This window comes from Panicum hallii, chromosome 7 (assembly GCF_002211085.1).
Source record: "Panicum hallii strain FIL2 chromosome 7, PHallii_v3.1, whole genome shotgun sequence".
In the NCBI taxonomy this organism is placed as follows: Eukaryota; Viridiplantae; Streptophyta; class Magnoliopsida; order Poales; family Poaceae; genus Panicum; species Panicum hallii.
The window spans coordinates 42,051,251-42,079,072 of NC_038048.1; the positions used below are offsets into that span (position 1 = coordinate 42,051,251).

Below are 27,822 nucleotides of genomic sequence, written 5' to 3' on the forward strand. Positions count from 1 at the left end.
TCTAACTTGAGTCGCGTTGCCCGTCGTCCCGTCCCGCCCAGGCGGCTAGCCCCGACCGCCTGCGCCGCCGCGTGGGGCTGCACGGTGCCTCCGCCGGCCGCTCGCGCCTCTGCCGGCCACTGCCCGCCCGAGCCTCCGCCAGCAGCGTTTCTGTGGGGCCGTGCCACGCCGCGCCGCCGGCCCGCGCATTGTCCCCACGCTGCGCCGTCGTCTGCCCCTCGACTCCGGCGGACCGCGGACCCCCGCTGGAACTGCCTGCTCGGGGTGGGCCGCGCCTCTTGCCGGCGCCCTGCGCGGCCGCGCCTTGCCCCCAGCCGCTCGGCACGGCTCCACAGCCCCACACCCAACGGTCACCGGCCAGCGCCCACCGCCTCCCGCCCGGCCGTCCCGACGCGCGGTGCGCGTGGGTACTGCACGCGCCCCGCAAGCGGCAGGGAGCACAGGCCAACAACCTTCCGGGATGCGGCAACTAGCATCCCCAGTTCTCCAATTTCCATTGCCCAATTGCAATCCCCTCCGTTGTATGTACTGCTTTCTCTCTCCCTCTATTCCATCTCAATAACACTTTTGAATTCAGATTCAGACATTAGGTGAAATAATTTGCATCCATTTGTATTGCTGCTATGTGTTATCACAGGATGTTTAGCCATGAAAAATGGAAACATTGTTGAATTAAGCGTATAATAGGATCTTTGTAGCTATGTTGTTATAAGTTTAGTTATTATATACCGTATTGTTATCAAATTGCTATTAGATTATATTGGATTGTGCTTTAAAGTTTTTGTTCAGAACTACCCTAGTTTCAAATCCTAGGTCAGTCCAGCGGACAGTGTCAGTGATTCTGCTAAAAAATATCACTGTCAGAGGCTCGCCGAGTGTGGTCACCGCATCCAAAACCAGAAGCCAGCGAACGCCCGCTTGCTGCCACCAAAGGTCGTCAGGTCGAGTCTGACTCTGACCACGGCCGTCCCACCTCCACGGGAGCCTCGGATAAGGCACGGAGGTCCCCATGAGCGGCAGCGACGCCGCGGCCTCCGCGGAGGCGGACGCCGCCGTCATCTGCGCCCAGATCGCCGCCGTCTTCTCGGCGCCCTCGGCGCACCCGCCCGCGCGCCCCGTCCTGGTCTCCGAGCTCGCGGCCGCGGCGGCCCGGGGCGGGCGCGTGTTCGTGCACGGCGTCGGGCGGGAGGGGCTCATGATGCGCGCCCTCTGCATGCGCCTCGCGCACCTGGGCCTCCCCGCGCACTGCGTCGGAGACGTCACGACGCCACCGGCCGGCGGGGGCGACCTCCTCGTGGCCTCCGCGGGGCCCGGCGCGTTCTCCACCGTCGACGCCATCTGCGCCGTGGCGCGCGGCGCCGGCGCCCGCGTCCTGCTGCTCACGGCCCGCCCCGAGGGGGACTTCCCGCCGCGCCAGGCGGACGTCGTGGCGTACCTCCCCGCGCAGACCATGGCGGACGAGGAGGAGGAGGCGAAGGCCACGGAGACGGAGAGCGCGCCGTCGCGGGCCAAGCTGCCGATGGGGAGCCTGTACGAGGGAGCCATGTTCGTGCTGTTCGAGATGGTGGTGCTGGAGCTCGCGCGCGTCTTGGGCCAGAGCCCGGCCCAGATGAGGGCCCGCCACACGAACCTGGAGTAGAGTGGTGGCGTCCACGGTGCAGCGATGAACCGACCGATGTTGTCATCATCTGATCATCGTGTTGCACTGTTGGTGGTTGAACCACAACAGTTACGCCTGATTACCGAATGGTAGTGCACAATACTGGCGCAGTGGTTTAGACGTTCGTTAGCATTCACAAAGGAGACACGTCGTTCTGTAATGCACTATTGGAGTGCTGATTTTGAGTTCGTATAATAAAGTGGAGCCTCATATTGGTTACCTCAACATGTCCTGTGACCATTTGACACTGTTGGCTAATGCATGTTTCTTCCCTCTTCTTTAAAAATTACGTTTAAAAAAGGAACAATTTCATGAAATGTTGCAGGCAACGAACTTTGACGAAGAATATATCCGGAAAGGAATAAAAGAGCACGTTTAGGCTTGTACAAGTGTAACTCAGCCAACATCTCCTACTCTACTACTCCAGCCCATCTAGCTCCCCAATCCAAACGGGCACTTTCTAGAAGCCGCGCCACGTGTCTGCTAGCGCATGGAAGGGCCGGGAACCTTCTAGAACCCGCTGGATGCTTCTCTCACCAATGTCCAACCTAACCCAATCCCCAAATCCACGTTTCTAGACGCGTCCTCCTTCCCGTGGAAACACTTGCTTCTTCCCGCATCCTCCCCTCTCCTCTCCTCTCTGCACGCGAATCATCGCCTGCCCAATGGCGTCGCCGGCGGCGGGGACGCCGCCGTTCCTGACGAAGACGTACGCGATGGTGGAGGACCCCAGCACCGACGACACCATCTCGTGGAACGACACCGGCACGGCCTTCGTGGTGTGGCGCCCCGCCGAGTTCGCCCGCGACCTCCTCCCCAAGCACTTCAAGCACAGCAACTTCTCCTCCTTCGTGCGCCAGCTCAACACCTACGTGCGTGCACAACCACCCCTCCCCGTCCCGCCCCTCTTCTTCTATTACCCAACGGTCCGCACGGTTAGATCGAGATCACGACGGGTTCTGCGTTCTCTCCGTGCAGGGATTCAAGAAGGTGGTGGCGGACAGGTGGGAGTTCGCCAACGACGGCTTCCGGCGAGGGGAGAAGCACCTGCTGGGAGGGATACAGAGGCGGAAAGGGACCGGCGCCGGGGGCGCGGGGGGCGGGGCGGCCATACCGACGGGGATACCGATCATCTCGTCCCCGCCCACGAGCTCCGGCGGGGAGCCGGCGGTCTCCTCGTCGTCGCCGCGCGGCTCGGCGGCGGGGGTGAGCGGCGCGGTGGCCGAGCTGGAGGAGGAGAACGCGCGGCTGCGGCGAGAGAACGCGAGGCTGGCGCGGGAGCTGGCCCGCGCGCGGCGCCTCTGCGACGGAGTACGGCAGCTCGTGGCGCGGTACGACCATGGCGGCGGCGGGGAGGATGATCCCGCGGACGGCGACGATGGGCACGGCGGCGGCGGCGGCGGGGGAGGCCCTGGCGGCCCCGGAGCGAAGCCGATGCTGTTCGGCGTTGCGATTGGGGCCAAGCGCCCGCGCGGCGCGGAGGGCGGGGACGGGGACGAGGACGGCGAGGACGGGGCCGCCGAGGAAGACGGCGAGGAGGAGGACGAGGAACATGACGACGACGAGACACACGCGGCGCGGAGGCGGGGGAGCAAGGCCGCGAGGAGGAACGAGATGTCGGATCTCGACGTGCTGGCGCTGTCCGTGCGGGCGGCGGCGGCGGCGAGACCGGGCGGAGGGTCGCGTGACCGCAAGAGCTCGGTCTCGTGACAGCCCGCGCCGCTAGGACTGAAGTCAGTGACACTCGTGTAGAGTAGCCTCGCTTGTATGGGCAGATGGTGTAGGCGTAATTGCGTAGTAAACTGAAACATCTTTGTAGTTGCTAGCAATCGAGATTCAATGATGGCCTTTCTGAACTCCTGCCGATTCTAACTAGGGCTTGTTTAGTTCAAAAATGGAGTTGTTTAGCCAAAAGGCAAGCTGGCCAAATGATTTGCTGTAGCTCTGTAAACGTGTAATAGAAGTAATTTATAATTTCACCTTCATGTTCGTTGATAATCGTGCAATAAATATAAGTCTTCTTTTCATCCAAGTGAAAAGAAATTATACGTACCTCCTCCAAAAGATTGCATGCAATCTCTTCACAATAATGAAACAAACAAACATTGGTGTTCTCGTGACTGTTTGACTGAAACATAAAGCACGCGAGGCATACAAGGACCAGAAGATAAAACAATGTTGAACCACCGAGGCTAAAGGCAACAAATATATTTTATAGGTCATTGAGAATTCTAGGTACATAAAAAATTTAGGTATATTTATATCTAGGTAAATAAAAAATCTATGCATCTAGAAACTATAAACAGAGGGGACAAGACGGAGAATATATAACTGTTTTTTTAAAACAAAGGTAGGAACTCCGCCGCTCAATTAAGATGAAAAAAAGACAAAAGAAATCATTTACAAGAAAGGTTAGCCAAAGAAAGCTAGCCCAAACAGAAGTCAAAAGACTTTCGAGGGGCAAATCAACCCACGCGATGTGGTTAAGCAAAGACACGACACTGCCATAGGTCATCGTTGCTAAGCGTGGAAGCAAAGCCGCCAGCAGCTCCAACTTCCCATGGCAGGCGTGATGGATCCGAACCAAGCGGCCATAGCCGGTTATCTGCCGAGCTCGAATGAAGAGCAGCGGCCATAGCCGGTTATCTGCCGAGCTCGAATGAAGAGCAGCTCCGACTTCCAGTCATGAACCCACACCTCACCCCCGTCAGATGGAGACCCCAGCAAACCCACACCTCGCCCCCGGTAGATGTAGACCCAGCAGAGTCCCAGACTACGGCGGAGGGGGGAGGGACGCCACGTGTCATAGTTGCCAAGCCACGCCCCCGATGCAGCAGCTCCGACTTCACGTTGCAAAACCCATCTTCCACGCGTCAACCTGGTGCCGAGAAGCGAGAGCATCCGCCCAGGAGACCTAGAAGCCACGATGAAATCCAAATGCGACGCCTTCAGGTATAAAACAGTTTCAGTGCACTACAATTTGTATCCTGCTTCCGGCAGGAGCAACATTGCCAACCTAACCATTTCTGAATAAATAATGCCGATCACGCTCGGCACCTGCAGGCTCCTCTCGGAAGAAATACCCTGCAAGATAGAAAAGGCACCTGAGCATTGTTGATTTCTTTACTTTGGCAAATCTCATGGAAGTACGAGTAGCTGACCCTCCGCGATGCTTCGTTAATTTTTGCCAGGGGCAAACTTTTAGCTCTTGAAGGGTACAATGACAGTCTCTGGTACAACTCCATTGCAGTAAACCCTTGAAGTTGCCAATTGAACCTTCTTGCTAATTACCCATCTTCTGTCAATGTCACATTGTCGTCATGTGAGGTAAGGGCTGTGCAACAGCAATCATGCGTACGGATGTTGCTTTGTAGCAGATGCCTTCATACGCAACTCTGCAGGTACAGTTCCATGAATTCTATGAGGGCCGGGGTTGTTTGTGAAGTTACTTTTGTAACAATTAGAATGAGCACCGTGTTGGCCCTTCTGAAAACCATACTCAATATGCAGCCTTCAATGTTCTACAAGAGCACTCATCAATACTTCAATAGCATTAAAAGGAACAACTAAAATTCCAAAGTGCAAATAAAAAGAACGGGTGGTCTTACTTGCAGTTGCAGTTAGCATAACAGAGGTGCAGCCCATATCTTTTAAAACAATGCCTTATCTCGAAAGTGCAGAGTTCCTTTGATCGTAAAGCTCACTGAAAAAAGGAGGTCCATTCAGTCGCCATATGTAAAGATATAATAAACGACAAAAGAGAATTCGGTGCAGATGAACTGCAAACACTGAAAATACAATGTTACTGCACATCCAGGTGTTACAGAATTTTGTTTATACCTGCTGTCGTGTATAGAAGGGACAATCTGCAAACCAAGCAGATTTTTTCTCAGCAAGACATATCTTACTGCCAAGTAGCTTCTTGCAGTTTCTTCTTCAGAACCATAAAGCTTTGCTGCCCTGTCTCTGACCAATTGAATGAGGTACCTCTTTTCAGCATGTCTGAAAAGATAGGTACTTTTGAGGACACATCCTTCACAGGAACATCATCATAATCTGCAAAATAAAGGAATGCCCGTCATTCCATGAACCGGACTCGAAGGAACTTTAATTCTGCAGAAACCCATAACATTGGAGGTGAACTGCAAATGTGACTTTCTGGCACATATTTTGCAAGGTAGAATTGCCTAAGTCCTTTGATGTGAGAAACATTATAAACCATAACAAATCATGACCATTATCTCACCTGAAGACCTTGGAAGATGGTATTGAATTCTCAAGAATGTAGAGGCAATTTTATCCTTCTTATGACACAAAACTCGAAGAAGGGTGTGGGCATCATGTGCATGTCTTCTTCGAGCACTTGTAACTTCAAGATGTTGAGACATTTGGCCACTTGCATTTATCAGCATTTCAATAACTGTATCAGCCTGAAAACCAGTAGGTGGCATCTAAGCAAGTTGGTTACTGCAGAAGGTCTATGCAGTAAAAATAAAGTAAAAAGAATACCAGACCTTTAGCATATATAGGTCCAATATCTGCTGAGCTTGTTTAGCCTCCCTTTCAACTACATCTAGTGGTAAACCTTGGCCTTCTGCTATAAAGAGATCCTAGGAGAAAATTTTGAATGACCAGGACAAATAAATCATGGTGATAAGTGTTAAGTTTCAGCAAGATGGCTTTTCTAAATGACAAGCTGTATTTATTGCAAGATTCCTGCTTCTTTCTTCACTCATGGACAAAGTAAGTCTAATGTATTCTTTTAACCCTGTTCATACCTTGAGCATAGCAAGATCTTGTTGCATCAAGTCCACATCTGCCTCCAAAAATGCACGGGATGGGCCTCCATCCAGTACAACCCAAATGAATCCTTCCTAATTAAGATTAGATAATGAATACCTTTTACTTTAGCTACCTAACAATTGCAATGACAAACATGATAGATAACAAGATTATACCATGCACGCTTGAAATATTCTGAGCACAACTTGGTCTCTTAACACATCAACAATCAAATCACATACTTGACCAAGAACCTGCAGCACATGTCAAGTTCAACAATTAGTGAAGCTAAGCAAGGAACTAAACTGAACAAAGTGTAGGTGACTGGGTATCTCAAGTTCAGTCTCCCTACTTGATCAATTTTAGGGATAAATATCTGCATGCATGCTCCTTCAACGCTATCTCGGTACAAAGAGAAAAGAAGCGAGTCCCGCATATCCCAGAAAACAGACCTTGTTCCTGCAAAGTTATATTTTCAGCAATTCATGACTCATATAATCTATGTCAGGAAACACAACAGAAATATAATTTTTTTCCTTCAACATTGAATATGAATCATTTGGCAGTTATTTACCAAGAAGCATTTAATACAATGAGACTACAAAGTTGTAGCAATGGTACATTGTGCATCTAATCATGGATCTTGTCAGAAACAGAGGTTGATCTCACTGTAGAAATTCAAGAAAATGCAGGTCGGCTGATAGCCTGATAATTAAAAGAGCATGCCATATACAAACTCTGAATTGCTGATAATCTTTTTCTTAGTGATGTATCCATGCGTAAGGCGCATGACATTACAGATACATTCACAGCGAATTGATGACAAATCTAGCAGTAAACTTAGCTGACTCTGTAGAGCTAAGCATAAACATAAGAATTATATGGAACCAGTACAAAGAAGTCCAAGTCTAAAAACTATTGACCTGATTGCAAAGGGCAAATAGAAGTGCAGATTGTGAAGCAAAAACTAATTAAAATCTTAGTAGCTTTACCAATGAAGTCCAAGATCGTGTCAGTTGTGTTCACAGCAGCCATTCGCACATCATCAAATAATGTAAACAACTCATCAACCGATTCATCAGATGATGACAAGTTTTCTGAAATAGCTCTTCCACTAGCAATACAAGCCAAGTAGTCCAACAATTTGACAGCTGCAGCAGAAGTATAGGAACAAATAGAATAGTTATTTTGTGTCTTACCATCCACAATATTCAGCTTGCCAAACTTCAGATGCAAAATTAACTTGCAACTCTTGTATGCAGTCTGTTACAAAGTCTAAAAGGTCCATATGACATAAATTGGGTCAAGTTTCTCAAAAGTGATAACCCATATGAAGTGCCTCGAAAGCAGTTTTTTAACCAGTCATACACATGCCAGCTTGTTCATTAATCTCGCAACCACGCAATTGGAAAATCAAATGCAACAACACTAATAGAAAGGGGAAGTAATCCCACATATGGAGGTGGCATTTGTTAACCAGACAGCCAAAAGAAGTCAAAGTGCGCCAACCCAGCCCATTGAGTCACTGACATACACAGATCCAGGCAACATTTCAGATATTTATCAGGGTAACTTTGGAACAGTGAAATCTGAGCCTTAATCTTTTGCTGTTTTGAGTTTGAAACAGGCCTGCCAAGTTCTAGTTGAGTGTAATTCAAAAGTTCTATAAGAACAAGCTTGACAAGAAGCAGGTAGACCAAGTCACAAGAAGGTCAAAAGGGTGATCAAGAGCATTCAGTCCAGCCAGTCAACCAATATATTGTTGAATAGCAAACTGCATTCAACACAACAACACTGAAGGGCAAAGGAATCAGGAATATACTCAAGGAGGATTACCTGACAAGACAGAGGTCCAGGATTGTTTGATGCCTTCTTCTATAACATCAAGCTGGTCCCTGATAAACTGCAGCATTTAAGGAACAGAAGAGTCAGGTTGAAAATAAGAATTAATGGTATAAATTTCGACAAGAATAGTGGAAACAACTTTTAAGCAGGACCCTTCTTGAACTTCAGAGGGCGCTGTACAAGATTTAAATGAGGCCCTACAACTATAAAAACAATCAAAAATATATTTTAGATTTTAATTTAGCGCATATCCATCTTGTGATGCCAAGAATTACATTCGAGAAACAATCTTGAAATGTAGTAGCAGTATCAAAGCTGCAATATGTCAATGAATAGTCAGCCAAAACTACAAAAGCTAAGAGCACTAAATTAACTTCTGCCATTCAACTCTCCTTTTCCTTTCACTTGTTACCTCTAATGGCATACAAATTACTAAGAGTTTGGCATCTCCGTTTATTCGCAATCATTTTTGTGAGGTAACTATCATATTTGTATGTGTGAAACAAGAAGTTACATTTCTAGTACACACATTACCCTCATGGTTTTCAAACAGCCATGTCTATTTGAAGGACATGATTTAGCTGAACATTTTTCAAACAATAAGCTGCAACCACATAAGTATATTCCCATGGTTATTCACACTCCTAAATGGTTTCATTGATAAATTTGCAGGTTTTTTTATAAGAGAACTCAAGCAATCAACTGACCCCATTTTCAGTGTTTTAGTAAAATAAAACCAACAATCATTTATGAGCAGATATAAAAGCAACTCGATGAATGTCAAGTACCAGTATAGATGTAGTGGCATTAGCTAAATAGCAAAAGCTTAGCATAACAGACTTCTATGAAAGGTTTTCCAGGACCATGTCCTGAACCCTTAGCGCGTGTTTTGGTGATTCAAATTCTACTAAAATAATATTCATTATAAGGCATACGGAAACGAATGGGGAATGGATAGTCAATTCAAAACTCACTTGAAGGGTGTTGAGCTTCACACATAATTTAGGCACCGTCAAATTGTTCAATTTAGTAGTCACCTTTTCTTCAGGAACTGTAGGTTCAATAAGTTTTCTTTTTGCAAATGGGTTCATTGATTCTGAATAACGTGTCAAGACTGGAGCACTAGGAAGTAGGGTAGATCCAGAAACTGCAGCAGGAGGACAACAATAAGTACAGTTATTTCCTGGTTCTTCTGAAAAGCCATTATTCATAGGTCACTTTTGGAAACATAATGTAAAAGTAAAAATGCTTATGCCAGTTGTTAGAAGGTATGCATGCAACATTCAACAGATCATTCGAAACATGCAATTTTAGCATTGTAGAGATAGAACAATCAATGCCTATGTAGATGTTTCTGATGCCAATAATGAATAATGATCAAGGAATTATGCTAACTTTAAGGTCCACTGTCATCAGAGATTGTAAAACAAAAACCAAAATTGTTTGTCAAGAAAACACAAAACCAGAATCATTTGCACAATGAGATGTTCTGATCTATACTCAGAAACAAATAGCAAAACGCAAGTCAAGCGAAGATTTTGCAATAGCAGCAGTTAATCCAAAACCTGACACATACCTTGTTGATTTTCCATGTGAAGCAAATACACTTGCAGACTGCTAGTGATTCCTATAAGTAGACTTCGCAAGTGGACAATATCCAGAGGTAGACTCGCACTAAAGAACTGATCAACAGTCTGCACATAAAATGATGAAATAAGCACCCCCAAACAAATATCAAAGTGATACTTAAAATATGCATATATTAAGGTACTGAACAAACAATGAATCAAAGCATAATTTTCAGTTTTATAATCAAAGCACTAGGTTCAAAAGTAATTGGAGAAAATATGTAACAGAAAGCTTCTGCCTTCAAGGTGGAAGTTCAGATGTTCAGTTGCACTTAGGATCAAATAAGGCTGCAAGTAACAAAATAATGTTTACAGATGAAGTTTGCACCATAATGATGTTCTAAACTGAGTTCTATTTTTTAATCTCTTGAGGGAAAGGATCGTAGTAAAGGAGCATATCATGCAGAAAGTCAACAAAAGAAAGCTGACCTCCTCCACAATCCGGAATACTTCGACCACTGATGTCGCTTGTTTCTCGTGAGCTGATAAAGGCATCCAGTCCTATGCCCACAGATGAACAAAAGACAACTTGTTATCAATTGCAATGAACAATTGCACAGTTGGGAGAGCCAGCAATGCCCATCAAACTTTCTAAAATTAGCTAGATACATCCAACATAGCGAAGTTCAAATTCATGGGTATCAATTGGTAACTGGTTGCACGTCAGACAGTATGACACCTATGAAGGTTACAACCTGACCGCAGTTATCAATTTAACACCCTAAACTGTACCGTACTAGTCATCGTATGTACTACATGAACATTGTAGTGTGTTGGATACAGCCAATTTTAATGGTACCAGATATAGACTGATAACAGTACCATTTTATTATACAGAAAATACATAGAAGTTCCATTGTCTTCCATACAAACACAGATGTGCAGGAATATGACATAATTTTCACGAATTAATTAACTACACCCTCCATTTCACAACATAAGTCCACAACCATTATGTGCAGAGGCACCAGTGGATTGCAATGGCAATATATGCCCCTTCTAAATAGCATGCTACAACTACTCAACCTTTTACACATCACTTTGTAAAGTAAAATAAAGTAGCAGTGAAGTTTCTTCAGAATAACAAACCTCTATCCCAATAGTACGTTTTGTCCACTCCAAGACATTCTCATGTTGAGCATGCAGCCATTGGAGAATAAGAGGTGATGACAAGCGACCTATCTGTTGAATTTCAGAGCCATCATTTAGTTAGATGTAGATGTGCCCATGGAAATGTCAAATGTCAGAAAGATACCACAATAAAGCTTATTGTAAACCCAAAAAAATAAGCATGCCATATATTATCTAAAAACTGCTTGACGTTACTCGTGGAGGCTTGTCCTAGACTCCTAGTAACAAACAGAAACTGATGAGACGTTGAGAAAAAAGAGACAATGGCAAGGTGTAGAGAGTTGGGCAAACACCAAACACCCTAGGACGCGAGGAGCCTTGTTCGCCTGAAAGTGATTTTCGATGGCGACCCAAAGCATTCGCGCTGTCTGATCTGCAGCCATGGCAAAGTCGAGGACGGAGTCAGAGACGGAGCCGTACAGCCATGTGCGAACGCAGTAGTCGTTCTGGGTCCAAGTCGCATCAACAGGATTGGGGGGAGGGTCCCGTCTATGTGCTTGAGCAGCCCAAACTTGCCGCACATGGCCTTGAAGAAGGAGCTCCACTAGGTGTAGTTGGAAGAACAGAGCTCCAGGGTCATGGGGACGTGAGATTTCACAGCGATGATGGCGTAGGGGCTGATCGCAGCGTCACCCATTGCAGGAGAAGTAGCAGCAGAGGAGGTGCTGGTTACTGTTGAGGGGGGGAGGGGGGGGGGGGGAGGGGGGGGCACCGCCATCTGGAGGAGACGGCGCGCCTGGAGGTGGACGCACATGTGGGGAATCACACGCGCGCGGCTAGGGCAGCGGAAGGGGGGTGGGGCGCACTGCTGGCTAGGAGAAGGCCTGGGCTCTGATACCATGTAGAGAGTTGGGCAAACACCCCACACGCTAGGAGGGGGTGTGACCTTTTGTATATATAGGCCGTATAGGCTTGGAGTACAAGTAAGACAAGTACAAGTCAAATACAGGACATATACAGCTATACATATCTAATACAAGATCTTTGCACAACTAAAAGCATCAAGTACTTCAAACACATATGACAACCCCAAAGAGCACCGTGAAGCAAAACTGCAAGTCAACTGGCAAGGAACTATTGCAGAAAGGTGATTTAGTAAAGGATAATCAAGCCACCCAAGACAAGGACGCCACCTATCCGGAGAAAAGACAGCATTACAGCAGATAAAGTGTGTCACTAACAAAGAGCAATGAAAAGAATCACTTAATAGATTGATGAAAAAAACACTTGATTCCAGACTTTTGCCTCTGCATAGTACTTAGTGCAACATCAAATCATGGAACAGACTATAGAAGATGTTTCATTTCATAGGAAACCATACTACAGGGGAAAAGAACAATATTATTTTACAATTGATAAATAAAAAGAAGACACAGGAAGCACTGCAGAGTCAATTTAATACATTAAACACATTTTCAAACATTAAAGTACTTATCATGACCATAAAGGACATTGTGATGCCTTACCATGTATGGCTTTAAATAGTTGGAGAATGAAGACCCTGCTTCCCCATACACTGAGTAAAGCTTCTGAGCTATACAGAGCTCAAAATTATTCGATGCTGCCAGTATCTCTTTTGAGTTTTCCAAATGATCCGTCCTTTCCAAGAACAGCTCCTAGTAGCCAATAGCAACCCTATACGTAAATGCAAGTCCCCAGGATCCCAAAATAAACATAGCATAGCTGGAAAAAGAGACGGACTAACCAATTGTTTTCCATACAGCATGTGCAAGAAAATTAGAGCTACTCCTTGAGCTTCAGGATAGCACTTGGTAAGTATTGGACTGAACACAGTGCACTCTTTCTCTGCCACCAACTTTAGCTCATTTGCGAGAATTGTCAATGGATGTTTAAATTCCATTTCTGATCGGCCATCTGATGAAATTAGGGCCTATAAATAAATATCAAAAAGTTACTCTACTGTTTAATATTTAATTGAACTTTTAAAAGTGACATATGTGGATTGTCGACTCACTTGCTTATATGCAGCATGAATGGATCTGACAACGAGTAAATGGACCAACTTTGATTCTGGTGTACTCCCTTCTGGGCTCTCAATGAGCTGAAATAGATACAAAACAGACCAAAGCACAATATTTCAAAGGTAATCTCATTAAAAAAAGAGTAATCTCGTGAACCATTATTCATCAGTGAACCGGAGAATAACAGGTCAGCATCAAGCAGAAAGGAAGAATAAATGGATTGAACCCAAGAATTTGACAGAAGGATTGAGGGACCAAAAATGCAGACATGCATATATCAAATATTAACATCTATAAAAAAGTGACGATTTTTACAATGAGAAACAACAATTCAGGTTATGACCAATGTCATTAAAACCATTACAGATTACATTGGTGGCTACAGCAATGCATTGTTAACAAAAAAAACTGATCTAAGTGGCTTTTTTATTGTTCTTTTAACCTCTTGTGTTCTGTATGTTGTATGTTGTATGTTGTATCCATATTTTTTCACTAAAACAATGTAGGAAGATCTAGTATGGATACATTCCAGTAAAGAGTTCCAATTTCCAATGCAAACTGAAGGATGAAATTGGAGCTGTAATAGAGAATTTTAGGTTCTGAAAAAATCCTAACTTCGAGGGGCGACATGGAGCTTCAATTTCATTAACACACAAGGTCTTCATGCCACATGATTTTAAAGGTTTAATGACTAGTTATACAGAACTCAAGAAACATATTTTGTTATATCATAGAAATATTAATGATAAATCTAATATTTTCTAAGCATCTAAATAGAAACACAAAGTATCTCCTTAATGGTAATCAGGGTTATAAAACTTATGGAGAGGAGTTAAACCCAAAATTCTTTGTGTTTGGATGAGTGCTGCATATCATACAAGTACCACAGCAAAAACATTAGAAATCTAACCATGATGTCTTCTTCACAGCCATCCTCAATGTGGGTTTTCACCAAAAGTAATGCCAAGTTCAGTGTATCCTCAAAGATCGAGTAGTTTTTCTGTTGCAGGAAATCGGGTCAAAAAAATGAACTTCGAAATATCACAGAACAAATCATACAATACTGATTCAGATTTTTTTTTCTCCAGCATGCAGGAGAATTACACATCATTATATTAAGAAGACAGGGGCTCAAGATGATAATCATTTAAACACATTATTTACCATCAATGCAAGCAATAAAGGAAAATCATCGAGCCCTTCTTTCTAAATTGACACAAGTTGCAAACTATCAGGACTGCCGTACTACGATACTAGTTATATTCACATTATGCAGGTAGCATTACATGATCACACTTTTCCTTCCCGTTAACTCGTCAATTGTATGGACAATGTAGACCTCTTAAAATTAAGTTCATCACACAAATATAAGGATAGCCTACCTACATCAGCAACAGCCTTGTGGGTTCTACACTTGTGCTTCCATGGTACAAAAAATTAGGTGACCGGATATTATCCATGGAATTATATCGTGTTTTTACATGCTTCGTCCGCAATAAACTTGCAGAACGAGCATGGGTAAACATTTGTCAAACCATAGGGATCAAGGTTAAAGAAGTTTAAACCGTTGGACCAGCTGACTAGGTAATGGGCAACCACAGCGGTAAGGAGTAACACATAAGCATGTTTACTCACATGATTGGGACAGAGTTAAATATGTAGCATTTGTTAACAGCTTTTCTTATCAGCATGCTAAAACAGGAAGGCACATTCAGAAATTAGTTGATGCCTTGATGTACCAAAAAAAACATCAGCAGAAATGTATATGGTTGCAAGCAAGGGATGTCAACAAACCTTACTAAAGTGTGCGTGATAATTCTCTAGCTGTCTGCGGCACCAGACATTTATTTTAAGAAGAGCACTGTCAACCAAACTTAGAGCCCTGTCACCACCACAGGCATCCTCAGAACAAACAAAGCTGTTTGTATACAACTCTGCTTCTTCAATATCGTGATGCAATAAAAATTTCTGTATCTGAAGGCTTGCATGTTTCAGTAGAAGAATCTCCCCAGTTTGAGCAAACTGAATGGAAGAAAAACAATCATACGAATATGTCATGGAGACAAACAAGGTAACACCAATAAAATACTCAGGTATCAAGAAGGTTATCTTGATTAAAGAAGTTTTGCCTGCAAGACTCTAAAATGAGCAAAGGCAATTGATTTAATCATGGTTCACAAGAAAATCGATTGAACACCAGACTTTGGCTCTTCTGTTCAAACGAGGGTACCAGTGCACCATAACATTAGTTCATTCTAAATGTCAACAAAAAGCTAGCTCCTATTGCCTACAAACATTCTAGGTGCTTTTGCAACAAAAGAAATGAAGAGGAAATGATGGATGAGCACCAAATTCATAACTCACTGGTTCATGCTATCAAGAAAAGTGACAGCAGATGCTATACAAAAGGAGAATGGGCAAACTATAGCAGCAAACAGACCTTCTGGAAAAGCACCCAAGCATAGAAGATGCCGTGCAACTTCTCAGTAATGCCCAGTATAGGCCAGGTCAGCTTTGCTGTTTCCAGTATTTCATCAGCCTCCTGGTAGCAAAATTAGGTAGCACATTCAGGAACACAAATCACTGAACTACTGCCACATTGCTGTCCACGAAAAAGTCAAGTATTTGGTAAAAACACGGTGTGATCTTTTTTAGCTGACAAAAGAGGATATATTGACAGTTTGACACCTAGAGAATAACGAAAAGCAAACCTCTACGAGTTGTCCATCTTCAAGAATATCAAACACACTGCAAAGTAATTTCTCATATAGCCTAAAATTAAGATGATAGTTATGAGTCCAATGGTAGGTCTCATCTTTCAGGTCAAACTTCTTGGTCAGAGCAGAAAGTTTTGCGTTGTATCTTCCAATGATAGTCAAGACCTCAACGCGGCCCTCAGGAACACTCACAACCCAATCCTGGAACAGTTAACAGTGCATATAGATTAAGTCAATACTGGGAATCGGTCCATTGTAAAGAGAGATAATTGTGTTTTTGATATACTAGTATCATTAGTTAATACAAAATGATATAAAATATGGGTGCATGTTCTTGCCTCCGTATCTTTTAGCTTAGAGAGAACTATCCGCAATGTTTCACTCATATCATACTCAAGGGATGTTGAGAATAGAAGTAATTCTTCAAGAACATTTGCCTGGATAGCAGAATCAGAGACAATAGTAAGACAGATGCCCATACTGTAGATACAAACAACCAAAGGTGCTTGCCTGTCTTTTTTGCCATTGCACACGCAGTCTTTCGGTTGGAAAATCAAGTTTGCCAACAGAACTTAAGAGCTGTAATGATATACAAGGCACATCAAGCTGTCCTTTCACCATCTTCAAATTAATATGTCTTAAAGCTCGTTTAGTCAATGCGTCCATAGATTCTGAAATCTGGAACAATTTTGCCTAATGAGTCCTCACTACACTATTTCCTAGCCTTGTAATGAAGATATATTACTCAGCAAGTAAAATTCAAATGATCAATGAATAAAACAGAGGCAAAAAAAAACTTCTAATCTTATAAAGGAGAGAACCATTTGTCTTAGGAATACTATGTGAAAATCTAGACAAAGTCTCAAGGCTGCAAAGAAAATGTTATCTTTTAAAGGGGCTGACTAAAATTCAAGTAGAAAGGCTCCTCTGATCTTAGCTACGAACTTTGTTTCCTAGGATCATAATACACTCTGGTACTCAGCAACAAAAAAAATGAAATGAGAAGAGGCCAATAACTCTAAAATCAAGCAAAAGTTTAAAAAAGCGCTAGGCGCTAGGCAGGTGATCAGGCTCCGCCTACGCACCTAGCGCCTAGCGCCTAGCGTTTCTAGGTGGATGTACTTTTTCTGCTCAGTTGGTGTCATGTTTTATTAAATAAAGGGAATATGGCATATTACATCAATGAATTTAACATTATCATGCACCCATGAGTTCCATGACCATAGTTCATCTTCCTCCATATCTGATTTGCCTCATTTTCGTACATAGATCAAGTCCTAAACCACTCTGTGCACAAAAATGCCTAGACAAAACTCCTAGGTGCTAAGCAAGGCGGTGCTGCTTCGCCTAGCGCCTAGGCGTTGACTAGCACCACTGTTTGGAACAGAGTCTGGCATGCATGTGAACATTGAAGAATCTTGTCAAGGTATGCTATCATCGCCATCTACTTTTAGACAAGGAGAGAGCAAATATGGAATACCTAATTTTTTCTGTTAAACTAGGGAAAAGTGAACGATTTGTGAATAAGACCTTGCCTCCATTTGTACTCGGATCAAATCAAGAATGTGGGCATAGCCATCTTCCACCTGAGGTGATGAATTTGATCCTTCTGTCTTTGTTCTTAGACCCTTTAAGAATTTGCGCTTCTTTTCCCTTTTCTCTTCAGAGAAGTGTACTTTTCCACTGTTAGTAATGTATTATTAAGGAAGCTGAGTTAGAAGTGTAAACATATACTTCAAATATGAAGACACACCATGTAATTAAGGCAAATAATCAAGCAGACACACGTTTTGCTGAAATTACCTGACAAATAGAGAAGCGAGAAGCACTTCATAAGCTGTTTCTCTTATATCATCATCAGACAGTTCTTGAGGAGTTAAAAAGGAAAAAAAATAGGATCAGATCTAGAAAACAAATTAGGTTATCCATACATACTTCTTAAAACAGAATATAAAACATGAAAGCAATTTATATGTTATCCCATATTCCTATATCTATGATTCTATATTCCTATATCTATGATTCTGGGTAGCCATATCCAAAGAAGATACGAGAACATTACAAATGAAACATGTACAACTTTCTACCTGTGCTTAACCTAGGCAAACCTAGGGAAAGAATATCCACTTTCTTTACTTGCTGAGGAGGAATATCTGCCAAATTATCATCTTTCGTGACATAGCCTGTTCCTGAGGTATTAATAGCATCTCTGAAAAAATCTCTTGATTGTCCTGCTGAAGTTGAGTTCTCCCGTGGAGGTGGTGCTTGGGGCCCAATGCTAGGTGCTGCTTCCTTTGGAGGGGAATCAGATAGTTGTGGTCCCGAAAGAAGAAAATAAGAGTTCCCTGATGGCGAACCAATCTGTTGAATGCGAAGTTGACAGCAATTACAGAACAGAAAATTTTGATTGTGTTTGGATAATACCCTATACTTGTGATAGCGCTACACATAAAATACATGCCACTGTAGAGTACTCGATTGCTGGTCAATACCCAAAGACAAAGCTCCTAATGCCAAAATTATGCCCGTGTAAATAGGAAGGAGGAATGGAGCACTAAGTCAAATTCATGGTCTTCACAGTAACAGTGGACTTTTAAAATCCAAAGAATGAAAGGAATTGAGAAACGATGAGGAGATTCAAGCATTGACTAGGTAGAGGGTAAGATATGAGCACATAAAATTGTCCGACAGTCTGACAACCTTATTACATTGTAATGCTGAAATCTGGCAAAAATCTTGGTAGTTCTTAAGATCAAGGACTAGTCATCTCAGATTAAAAAAATGCTAGAGAAATATGCTCCTTACGGCTGAGGAATGGCTGCATATTGGTGTATTAAGATATAAGAGCTGTGCTGCCCATAATGTAATGATTTCTCAACTTCTGTGGACGTGAATAACATTCTCAGTCAAGATGCCTCGTGTCCCTATTTCAGCAATTACATTGCATTTCAATTACATAACTGGAAACAGTTGATCGGTTACCGAATTTCATCATTCGAGATTTAGGGGAAACCCCAAAATATCCAACAATATTTAGCCCCCCGTCCTCCCTACCGCTCTGAAACATTTTTGTCTCCATAGAAAACGACTTATTTCGGCCCCAGCAGCAATAATCCAACAAGCAACGAGGAAGACCGCCACGAGCCGAAATGGCGAGGAAAATTGGAGCGATCAGATGACGCATACCATGATCGGGTACCTCCTCTCGTCGAAGTACCTCCTCGTGGCCTCCGAAGCATCAAACTGCGCGCCTGGATTGATCAAAACCCGAACCGTCAGATGACTAATAAACACACCCAGAGCGCCTCACCGGTCAAAACGCACGCGGGCGCGGAGGGGGTTCTGCCAGCCTTACCGGCGGCGACGCACTCGAGCGCGTAGTCGGCGCTGACGGCGTCGAGGTCGACGCGGGAGAGGTCGAGCGCGCGGCCGCCCAAGCCGCCGGCGGAGAGGAGGAAGCCGAGCAGCCTGCGCCGGTCGCGGCGGTACACCTCCAGCATCGACGCCGCGTCCATGGGTGCCCGCCCGCCGAGGCCGAGGGTTTGGGGGAAGGGGTCGGCTCGGGGAGGCGGAGGGGGCGAGGAGACCGGCTCTCCGACTGTGAGTCTGTGACCGCGACTCTTCTGCGAGTGCGGAAACGGAAATCAGCAGAGGGACAGGGTTTTGGTGCGGTGAACAAGGCCGCACGCGTGACTGCGTGAGCTCAGGAACAGGAGAGACGGGGAGAGGGAGACTCGGAGAAGCAGCGCGGCCAGCAAAAATGGACACGACTAGACGCGGCGTACCCGGCACGGTCCCTCTCGGTCGGTATTCTTTTCTTGCGGCGGCGCTCAAATTCTCCTGCCCCTTTGACGGAGTAGTAGGATGCGCCTTTGGCGTGTGTTGGCCAAAGTGCTGTGACGAGAGAGTGATTTGAATCGTCTCTGGCGCATTGGGCATTGAAAGCTGCTGTGCTAGATGCCTGGATCGCCGACAACCGTGGTCCTTGGCACGACAGATTCCGAAACGGCTACATTCCGGATCGAGTTTCAAATATTTTACTGCTGCCTTTATTCAAAAACCGACCAATCAAATCAGTGCTTGTCCTCGAATGTCCTCGAAAAATGGAAAAGTAGAATATTAATTACTGGAGTGAAGCCCCCCCTGCCGTGAGATCCACCGACGATGCCCACCTCGGGAGAAGTTCGGTGCTTGCAGTTTGCGATAGTACCGTGCTACCACGCGAGAAATGCATCACTTGAATTCTATGAAAAAATTTCAACTAAAAATGCACATACAATATGTGCATACGTCGAATAAAAACTTGTACATGTAAAGAGACACAGAAATAAGAAATCTACATGTGACGATAGCAGGTTACAATTCATATTTTGTTTTCTTGCACAAGTTTTTATTGAATTTTGTATGACCATCCATTCATATTTTGGTTAAAATTATCTATAAGCTATTGGCTCATTTCTCACGGGATAGCGCAGGTGCTCATATTTTTGGCTAAAAATTTTCGTATAATTTTAATCGTGCATTTCTCATGGTTAGCACCCTAAGCCTAGCTAACTGAAATGCGTCGGTTCCTTCGTAGACTTGTATTGTGATGCAGGAGAAACAGCAAACACTGTACATCTTTTGAAGAACACCAGGATAGCACACTTTTATTACTCAACAGACGAAGTATTCATCACCCATGGTCCTTTCATCAGCTATGTTGCTGTGGATGATGGCCAAGGTGGGAATACTTTGTCAGCACAAACCATGCAAGAAATATTACCAGCACTACCTGACACAAGCAAGCAAGAAGACGCCTCAATCACTCATAGAATACAAGTAACAGTCCAACTAACATATACTCCCGACTGTAAGAACAGGTGCACACCCAACTATTTATTAACTTATGCGACATATGGACAGCACTTTGAGTAACTTTAGTACATAATTGACTCTATCAGCACATTTGGATACAAAAATTTACACAGGACACGACCTGGAGTCACATTAGCAGCGGCACAGGCATGAAGTCGAAACGGATTGGCGTTGTCAAGGGGTGGGCATTCATACTTCTTCACTTCCACTGCTACTGCTGCTTTTCCGAATGTTGTACTTGCACAGGGGGCATGTTGCATTGATGTGCAGCCACTTATCGATGCAGGTGCAGTGAAAATGGTGCCCACAAGGGAGTTCACGCAGCTCTGCACCGTCATCATATGCCGAAAGGCAGATACAACACTCCTGCACAGATCAAGTAAGAAAAGATTTCATAAAACATCAATTATGTGCATAATACATAACAAACAAAATGATGTGTGCATCTTTCAGCTAATATTGTTTGGCAGCACTATTGCAATAGATAGTTCATTCAAAACAAAAACGAATTTAATCAGATTGCATAAAATATAGTATGGTGGAACATCAGTCTTATATGTTATGACGGCATTTTCAGAAAACATATATCAGCACAGCATATAAATGGTAGATACTTGGAATCTTTGTGATGCAGGACTGTTCAACGAAGACATGTAAAATAATCAAAGGCAAGCATGTAATCATAGTCCTGGACAATTCTACTCAATAGACAACAAATATCAGTCGCTATGGATGAATTGAGTTTGTGAAAGCTATAGGTCAAACTTCAAAAGATGTCAAAGTTATGTAGTGATGTCCCAAAAAAATCCAAGCATTAGAACTCACTGCATCTTCAGCTTCAAGCACTTTCTCAATAGGTTGATTTGTGCCACACTCTGTCATTATTCCACCAAAAGGCCCCATTGGGTCAACATCTTGCTTTTCAGGCTCATCAGTCCGCCGAAATTTGTACCTTGGGATTTGACGAATATCATCTTCAGATGCCCCTTCCTGTATTCAGTGAGATGATGTAAATGGTTATCTAAACAAGAATGCTACGTCAACTTTCACATGTTATATCTAATATTCCATGACACTTGAAAAGCCATACCTGATCAGATACTGCATAGAGAATTGCTATGATGCAAGGGAGGCAACAACAAACAGCAATACCAATGATACAAGCCAGAGCAACGCAGAATACAACAAAGAACACATCAAATGCCAGAAAGACTATGCAAAGCCTGCAAAGTAAGTCATACAGAAACATGTTTAACTAACAAAAATGTGATGAGTATGCTATCAAAAAGTTACTGTTAAATTAAGAAACGTAGGTACCAGTAAAGTTGAGGTGCATCCCGGATAACCTCTTCACCTCCAGCAGATATCCAGTAAAATCCAATTATCCACCATATGAAGGAGAACATCGTATTAGCAGACTCCAAGTGCTTGGCAATACTGTCGGTTTAAACCAGTAATTAATCATCAGGTTAAAGAAACACTGGAATTATTACATGTCTGCAACTACAACTGCTATGATTTCTGTTCTTAAGAGGTCAAGAAAGCATGCTTCTCATGATAGTGTGTATTAATATAAGCAAAATTCACAAAAGACCTTAGTCATCAGAAGCATCCTTATATTAATATACGCAGGCGTGAGAAGCATGCCTTCTTGAATATATTCACAAATCATAATTAGAGAAACTTTTATTATTTTGATTGCCTGGGTTAAAGGAGTGAATAGGTATGTTGAGATTGCACGGTAAAAAAAAAAGAGCAATCAACTCCACATGACTGAAAAACATGTGATTTATACATCAAGCATTTGGGGCCGCTGTCACTGTTTAGCTGGAACAGAAATCGTATATGAAACAATGTATCTCTTAACTGAGTATCAAATTCTACATTTTTATATTTTTCAGAGTAGAAATAAAAAAATGCAGCTCCTTAGTCCATTCAAGATGATATGTTGACCATATTAAACTTAAAATTCATTAACAAATAGATTAGATTTCAAAATTCTATGGAACACCGCAACGTAGCATTGATATGTAACAAGAAAACGTTGTTGACTGCTTGCTTTTTTAGACTCAATTTAGGAGAGAAATATAATATCCATCTTTTTAACTGTAAATGGATTTTAGGCCTCTTTAGGACCCAGTATCCTTGCCTTGACTCTTTAGCTACTCATCACTGTTTCAAAAATATCTACTTAACAGAGTATTGATGTCATCTAGACATAGTCTACCAGTATAAAGGTCTTCTAATCATAGCAACACATGGAGAAACAGCTGGTTCACACTGTGATATAGCCCAAACTAAAAGAGAAGACTGGTGAACATTCTAGACACATAAGACTGATCTTCAATGTAATTCTCCAGTTTACTCCCTTCAGCGAAGCTAATCTATAACTAAGATAAGCAGACTGAAGATTTCCACTAGAAACTACACTACCACACACATGTATCGGTCCACTTAATGGGTAGGTTGGGACTTGGGACAACAATAACACGCTAGATGGAGATTACTGCACATGTACTGTGCATAAGCAACAATATAAATGTCTTCCTAGCAGATCCATCGAATTACCTGGCGTAATCGGTGCGGCGACCACGGCGATCAAGCTCCCTGTCATCCTCGTCGCTGGACGAGGACGATCCATCGCTGCCCCTTTCCTCGTCGGCGGGCGCTGGGCCCACACCGCGCGGGCCGTGGCGCATCCGGTACTCGATGGCGACGCAGACCATATGGACGACGCACTGGAGGGCGTAGCCGGCGACCCAGGTCCGGAGCGGCATGGGCGAGTCCTCGTCGCGGCTGAGCACGAGCACGACCGCGGCGACGGTGATGAAGGCGAGGTTCCAGAGCAGGTCAAGGGCCACGACGGGGCGGGAGTAGGCCCAGTCCGCCTGCCGCTCCTCGAGGTGCTCCGCCGCGGCCTCCCGCACCAGCACCGACGGCTCCCGCATCGCCCGCCGCCCGCCGCGGCGCAGCAGCCGCGCCGCGCCGCGGAGGGAGGGCCGCCGAAGAGCGCCGCCTCGGCGCCGGCTCCCGCCGCCGCCGGCGCCGCCCAGCAGCGGCGCCGAGTCGAGGGGCGCATCGGCGCGGGGGCTTGGGGAGCGGGGCGTCGCCATCGAGGGGAACCCGTGGGAGATCAGGGGAAGGAAGTGATCTCTTCTTTCAGGGGAAGGGAATGGGGACGGATTTGGGGACTCTGGAGTCTTTTTCTCTATTTTCTTTTCTTTTTCCTTTTCCTCAATGTGCCCCTGACCGAGTGGCCGATGTGGGTTGGACCAGCTGCAGCAGCCTGCGAGTAACTGAGCACGAGAGGATACTGAAGTACTCCCTCGGTCTCAAAAACCGTTTTAAAAAGAATACAGCTCTCGCTTACTCAGTTTAATAAATTTATATTTAATTAAATTTATATAAAAATTAGTAATATTTATATCTTAAAGAGATTTAATATAAATATATATTATATAATTAATATAATGATATATATTTTATAAAATAAATATTAATAGTATTTTATATAAATTTATTAATTACAGTCTTATTTGTTGATTTTCTTATATCAAGATAGCTATGTACAAAATAATTGCATATATGGAGTACTCTGCTAGAGAATATTATATTATCTTTAGTGAATAAATACGATATATTTCCTCCGAAAGATTGTCATCCTATTCTACCATTCAATTTTTTATCAAAATTTTGCCCTTCTCATGTTACAAAGAGTTTTTTAAAAGATGAATTAATCTTTGTATCCTTTACTTTTACTGTGTATCTTTTGTTATTTTAATTGTATTTTTTGTTATTTCAATTGCTCCAAAAATTCTGACAGTCCAGGAACCGAGGGGTTCAAGCTGTTAATCACAGTTAATAATAACTTTTAAAAGTATTTGCCATGAACTGATGAAGTAAATGTGGGTAACCATGTTATTTTCCATACCTTTTTTTCCTAATTTTTATAGAGCAACAATCTTTTTTCGAATCCATGAAAGAAGTATATTATTTTCTATAATTAATTATATTTAAGAAAAACAGTCCAATAGTAGCACTCAAAAGAACCTATTTTCCGAAACATACCGCCCAAAGATCCATGTTTGCTTCATCTCAGCCGTCCGCCGGATGATCCAGGAAGCGAAACAAACCCTCGCGCCGCAGGCTCTCGCCAATTCCCCAATTTTCCCTCCACAATCGCGCGGTTTCCCCCTCCCGCCGCACAAGCGCAACCCACCCGCGCGCGCCATGGCCGCCGCCTCTTCCGCCGCCGCGCCCGCCCCCGCCGACACCTACGACATCCCATGGGTGGAGAAGTACCGCCCCACCCGCGTGGCGGATGTCGTCGGCAACTCCGACGCCGTCGCCCGCCTGGAGGTCATCGCCCGCGACGGCAACATGCCCAACCTCATCCTCTCGGTAAGCGACATTTCCGCGAGCACCTGACCCGCGCGCCAGCAGGGAACGGCGTAGCTCACGCCCTTTTCCCCTTTCCTTTCGCGCAGGGTCCTCCGGGGACTGGGAAGACGACGAGCATCCTGGCGCTGGCCCACGAGCTGCTTGGGCCCAGCTACCGCGAGGCCGTGCTCGAGCTCAACGCCTCGGACGACAGGTTGCTGCCACCGTGACATTTTTTTTGTTTTTGCGATTCGGGGCCGCCTTTGGTGGTGTGTGGATTGGATGCATGATGGTCGATTCGTGCTTTTGCAGGGGGCTGGACGTGGTGCGGAACAAGATCAAGATGTTTGCGCAGAAGAAGGTCACTCTGCAGCCAGGGCGGCACAAGATTGTGATCTTGGATGAGGCTGACAGGTAACGCCATCCAGAGTGGTTCCAGTCCTCCAGCATGTTATGGCCTTATGGGGGCGCCACTGAAAAAAGAGAATGTTTAGCTAGAAGCTATTTCTTACACCATCAGTTGTTGTTTGGAAATTTAGTACTAGTCTTTTTTTCTTAGGTGCTATAGTTAGGAAATGGGCAAACCCTGTGGAGACTCATCTGTACTTCATTATTCCGTGGAGTTGAAATAGAAATTTGAAGTTTTGAGCCTATATTTCTCTAATATGTGAACGCATATCTCATTGTTTGAGTATTTGAGTATCTGTTTAACCTCACTCTTGCTGTGTGCAGCATGACATCAGGAGCACAGCAAGCTCTGCGAAGAACAATGGAGATTTATTCCAACACCACTAGATTTGCACTTGCATGCAACACCTCATCTAAGATAATAGAACCCATTCAAAGTCGCTGTGCTATTGTCAGGTTCTCGAGGCTCTCTGATCAGGAGATCCTTGGCCGCCTCATGATTGTTGTGGCAGCTGAGAAGGTAATGTTTGGGTGCTAGTTCGGTCCACAATAGATTTCATACTAGAAGTCATGTGGTCTACCTTTTATACATTGGCCACCGCTACTGATACACAGAAAGAATTTTTGGTTTGTCACAAAGATGATATTAGTAGATCTATCGTCAAAAGTACTAACCATTAGAAATTGTATTGGTCAAACATGTGGAATGTAGATGGTCCTAGTGTTCTAAATGAAAGTAAAAGAGAACATATGTTGTAAGTCTTGAACTGTAAGGGCTTACCTATGATTGCTATAACCTTGGTTGCATTAGGTAGAACAAGTTATGGTTTTGAGAAACATCTTATTGTCCCTGGTCGTGGTATTTATGTGAACTTTTTAATATAGCTTTATCACCTGCAACCTGTTGCAACTTAAGAGTCACTTGCTTTTGTCCTACATATGTTTATGTTTCATTTGTGTAACCATGAAGATATGCTTGCGCCCTATCCTTTATTTATAGTTTCCCACATGTTATATTTAGAATATCCTTAAGGTATCTATGGCCAATTACTGTGTATTACTAAAGCTTACATATGATTTGCACTGTCAATTTACAGAACTGATAGTAAAACAAAACAAAACTGGATATGCTCAGCTATTCCATCAGAATAAATCAACATATTTGCCTACTAGATTGGTAGACAACTATATAAGTTTACTTGATGTATGTAGGTTAAATAGTTTGTGATTTCTTGTTCAAATTTTGAGACACCAGGGGTGGTTTAGTTGATGGTCTCTTTGCCTGGATGTAAAACAATGAAGCTGGGTTTTGTCCCTACTGTTCACGTGTTTCTTTCTGTGAATTATCCTGAACTATCCAGTCCAGGTCCAGGCTCCAGATTAAATGTCATTTATTTATATTTTACTGTACAATCAGGTTCCTTATGTGCCAGATGGGCTTGAAGCTATCATATTTACTGCTGACGGTGACATGAGACAAGCTTTGAACAACCTGCAAGCTACATTTAGTGGTTTCCGCTTTGTTAATCAAGAAAATGTGTTCAAGGTTAATACTCAACTTGTCCCGTTCTGCATGTTCAATATTTGTTCAGTTGATAGTAGCACTGTACTGTCCCAGGTATGCGATCAACCACATCCCTTGCACATCAAGAACATGGTGAAAAATGTGCTCGATGGAAAGTTTGACGAGGCCTGCTCTGCACTGAAGCAACTTTATGATTTGGGATACTCTCCTACTGACATTATCACTACTCTCTTCCGAGTTGTCAAGAACTATGACATGGCTGAATATCTGAAGCTGGAAATGCTCAAGGTAATTTCACAACCTTGTGACTTTTTATTAGAAGAAACAAATAGAATGGATCTGGACCCTGCTGTGTAGTCTTGGGACTTTCGAAGATGCAATCGATTTCTCCTCTGTTGAACAAAATATTCTGTTTGTTTGCACAGGAAACAGGATTTGCACACATGAGAATCTGCGATGGTGTTGGGTCGTTCCTTCAGCTTTCTGGCCTACTTGCGAAGTTTGCGCTGGTGAGAGAAACTGCAAAAGCTCCTTGAACAAGTCATGTTGCCGGTGATAATGGCGTATGTCAGCACACCTAGTTATTTCTGTTAACACTACTGGCATGCATGTCTTGTGACTACAGCCGTCATGTATCTCAGTCTGTAAGATAGTACCTTATGAAGTGAACAACTATTAGTCTATCATGCCTATCCAGAGTGAAACATTTAGCTGAGGTGTGCTTCCCATCCTTGTTCGCACATATTGTTTGCTGTTGTCTCAAATAGTGTTTTTACGATCTCACGGGCTCTGGCGCTCTGCTCTTGTGCTAGTACCAAATACTCGAGTAGGCTGGCCATGCTGGTCCAACTGAAGGTTGTGACAGCATACCTGCAAGTTGTAACCAGGAGTCGCCGAGTCGGTGCGC

General features: G+C 43.9%; 5 protein-coding genes across 12 annotated transcripts; 3 read left to right on the forward strand and 2 right to left on the reverse strand.

Moving 5' to 3' along the window:
• The first annotated feature begins 923 nt into the window (after positions 1-923).
• On the forward strand, positions 924-1,885 carry LOC112901439 (3-hexulose-6-phosphate isomerase). The gene has a single exon (XM_025970361.1). It carries the CDS (start codon positions 1,010-1,012, stop codon positions 1,637-1,639), a length of 630 nt encoding a protein of 209 aa, XP_025826146.1. The 5' UTR covers positions 924-1,009; the 3' UTR covers positions 1,640-1,885.
• Positions 1,886-2,111: 226 nt separating this feature from the next.
• On the forward strand, positions 2,112-3,621 carry LOC112901437 (heat stress transcription factor B-2a-like). Its single transcript, XM_025970360.1, has 2 exons — positions 2,112-2,532; positions 2,639-3,621. The coding sequence occupies exons 1-2, from the start codon at positions 2,326-2,328 to the stop codon at positions 3,368-3,370; spliced, it is 939 nt and encodes a 312-aa protein (XP_025826145.1). The 5' UTR covers positions 2,112-2,325; the 3' UTR covers positions 3,371-3,621.
• A 217-nt stretch (positions 3,622-3,838) lies between these two features.
• LOC112901436 (protein unc-13 homolog) lies at positions 3,839-19,523 on the reverse strand. 8 transcript variants are annotated; one of them, XM_025970355.1, is made up of 30 exons: positions 19,101-19,519; positions 18,932-18,996; positions 17,833-18,106; positions 17,549-17,612; positions 17,281-17,428; positions 16,256-16,423; positions 16,084-16,182; positions 15,740-15,946; positions 15,469-15,570; positions 14,823-15,050; positions 13,939-14,028; positions 13,022-13,108; positions 12,752-12,937; positions 12,513-12,662; positions 11,005-11,097; positions 10,345-10,416; positions 9,864-9,981; positions 9,262-9,434; positions 8,279-8,345; positions 7,435-7,593; positions 6,795-6,901; positions 6,619-6,696; positions 6,439-6,534; positions 6,175-6,270; positions 5,907-6,090; positions 5,501-5,716; positions 5,269-5,363; positions 5,134-5,171; positions 4,822-5,055; positions 3,839-4,744 (listed from the first exon to the last, which is right to left on the reverse strand). In XM_025970355.1, the coding sequence occupies exons 1-26, from the start codon at positions 19,258-19,260 to the stop codon at positions 5,565-5,567; spliced, it is 3,423 nt and encodes a 1,140-aa protein (XP_025826140.1). In that variant the 5' UTR covers positions 19,261-19,519; the 3' UTR covers positions 3,839-4,744; positions 4,822-5,055; positions 5,134-5,171; positions 5,269-5,363; positions 5,501-5,564. The 8 variants fall into 8 exon arrangements, with proteins under 8 accessions (XP_025826140.1, XP_025826139.1, XP_025826142.1 ...); XM_025970354.1 differs by having other exon boundaries at positions 5,134-5,181; XM_025970357.1 differs by having other exon boundaries at positions 3,839-4,574; positions 4,682-4,744; positions 4,822-5,181.
• Positions 19,524-20,506: 983 nt separating this feature from the next.
• On the reverse strand, positions 20,507-23,784 carry LOC112899247 (E3 ubiquitin-protein ligase At1g63170-like). Its single transcript, XM_025967646.1, has 5 exons — positions 23,171-23,784; positions 21,920-22,039; positions 21,693-21,825; positions 21,428-21,592; positions 20,507-20,968 (listed from the first exon to the last, which is right to left on the reverse strand). Exons 1-5 carry the CDS (start codon positions 23,713-23,715, stop codon positions 20,792-20,794), a joined length of 1,140 nt encoding a protein of 379 aa, XP_025823431.1. The 5' UTR covers positions 23,716-23,784; the 3' UTR covers positions 20,507-20,791.
• A 942-nt stretch (positions 23,785-24,726) lies between these two features.
• Positions 24,727-27,652, forward strand: LOC112899248 (replication factor C subunit 4). Its single transcript, XM_025967647.1, has 7 exons — positions 24,727-25,003; positions 25,090-25,196; positions 25,295-25,396; positions 25,715-25,910; positions 26,808-26,936; positions 27,009-27,203; positions 27,341-27,652. Exons 1-7 carry the CDS (start codon positions 24,833-24,835, stop codon positions 27,449-27,451), a joined length of 1,011 nt encoding a protein of 336 aa, XP_025823432.1. The 5' UTR covers positions 24,727-24,832; the 3' UTR covers positions 27,452-27,652.
• The last annotated feature ends 170 nt before the right edge of the window (positions 27,653-27,822 follow it).

Bases quoted from the DNA above. Each gene is read 5' to 3' on its own strand.
- LOC112901439 (XM_025970361.1), top strand. From the start codon at position 1,010: ATGAGCGGCAGCGACGCCGCGGCCTCCGCGGAGGCGGACGCCGCCGTC.
- LOC112901437 (XM_025970360.1), top strand. From the start codon at position 2,326: ATGGCGTCGCCGGCGGCGGGGACGCCGCCGTTCCTGACGAAGACGTAC. The intron at 2,533-2,638 runs GTGCGTGCACAA...CTCTCCGTGCAG, and splicing joins TGCGCCAGCTCAACACCTAC to GGATTCAAGAAGGTGGTGGC.
- LOC112901436 (XM_025970356.1), bottom strand. From the start codon at position 19,260: ATGGACGCGGCGTCGATGCTGGAGGTGTACCGCCGCGACCGGCGCAGG. The intron at 15,051-15,468 runs GTCTGTTTGCTG...TCTTCCATTCAG, and splicing joins CTTGGGTGCTTTTCCAGAAG to TTTGCTCAAACTGGGGAGAT. The intron at 13,109-13,938 runs GTTAGATTTCTA...TATCTATTTCAG, and splicing joins GCTGTGAAGAAGACATCATG to CTCATTGAGAGCCCAGAAGG.
- LOC112899247 (XM_025967646.1), bottom strand. From the start codon at position 23,715: ATGGCGACGCCCCGCTCCCCAAGCCCCCGCGCCGATGCGCCCCTCGAC. The intron at 22,040-23,170 runs GTAATTCGATGG...TTAAACCGACAG, and splicing joins CGCCGCACCGATTACGCCAG to TATTGCCAAGCACTTGGAGT. The intron at 20,969-21,427 runs GTGAGTTCTAAT...TGATCTGTGCAG, and splicing joins TGCTTGAAGCTGAAGATGCA to GAGTGTTGTATCTGCCTTTC.
- LOC112899248 (XM_025967647.1), top strand. From the start codon at position 24,833: ATGGCCGCCGCCTCTTCCGCCGCCGCGCCCGCCCCCGCCGACACCTAC. The intron at 25,004-25,089 runs GTAAGCGACATT...CCTTTCGCGCAG, and splicing joins TGCCCAACCTCATCCTCTCG to GGTCCTCCGGGGACTGGGAA. The intron at 25,197-25,294 runs GTTGCTGCCACC...GTGCTTTTGCAG, and splicing joins CTCAACGCCTCGGACGACAG to GGGGCTGGACGTGGTGCGGA.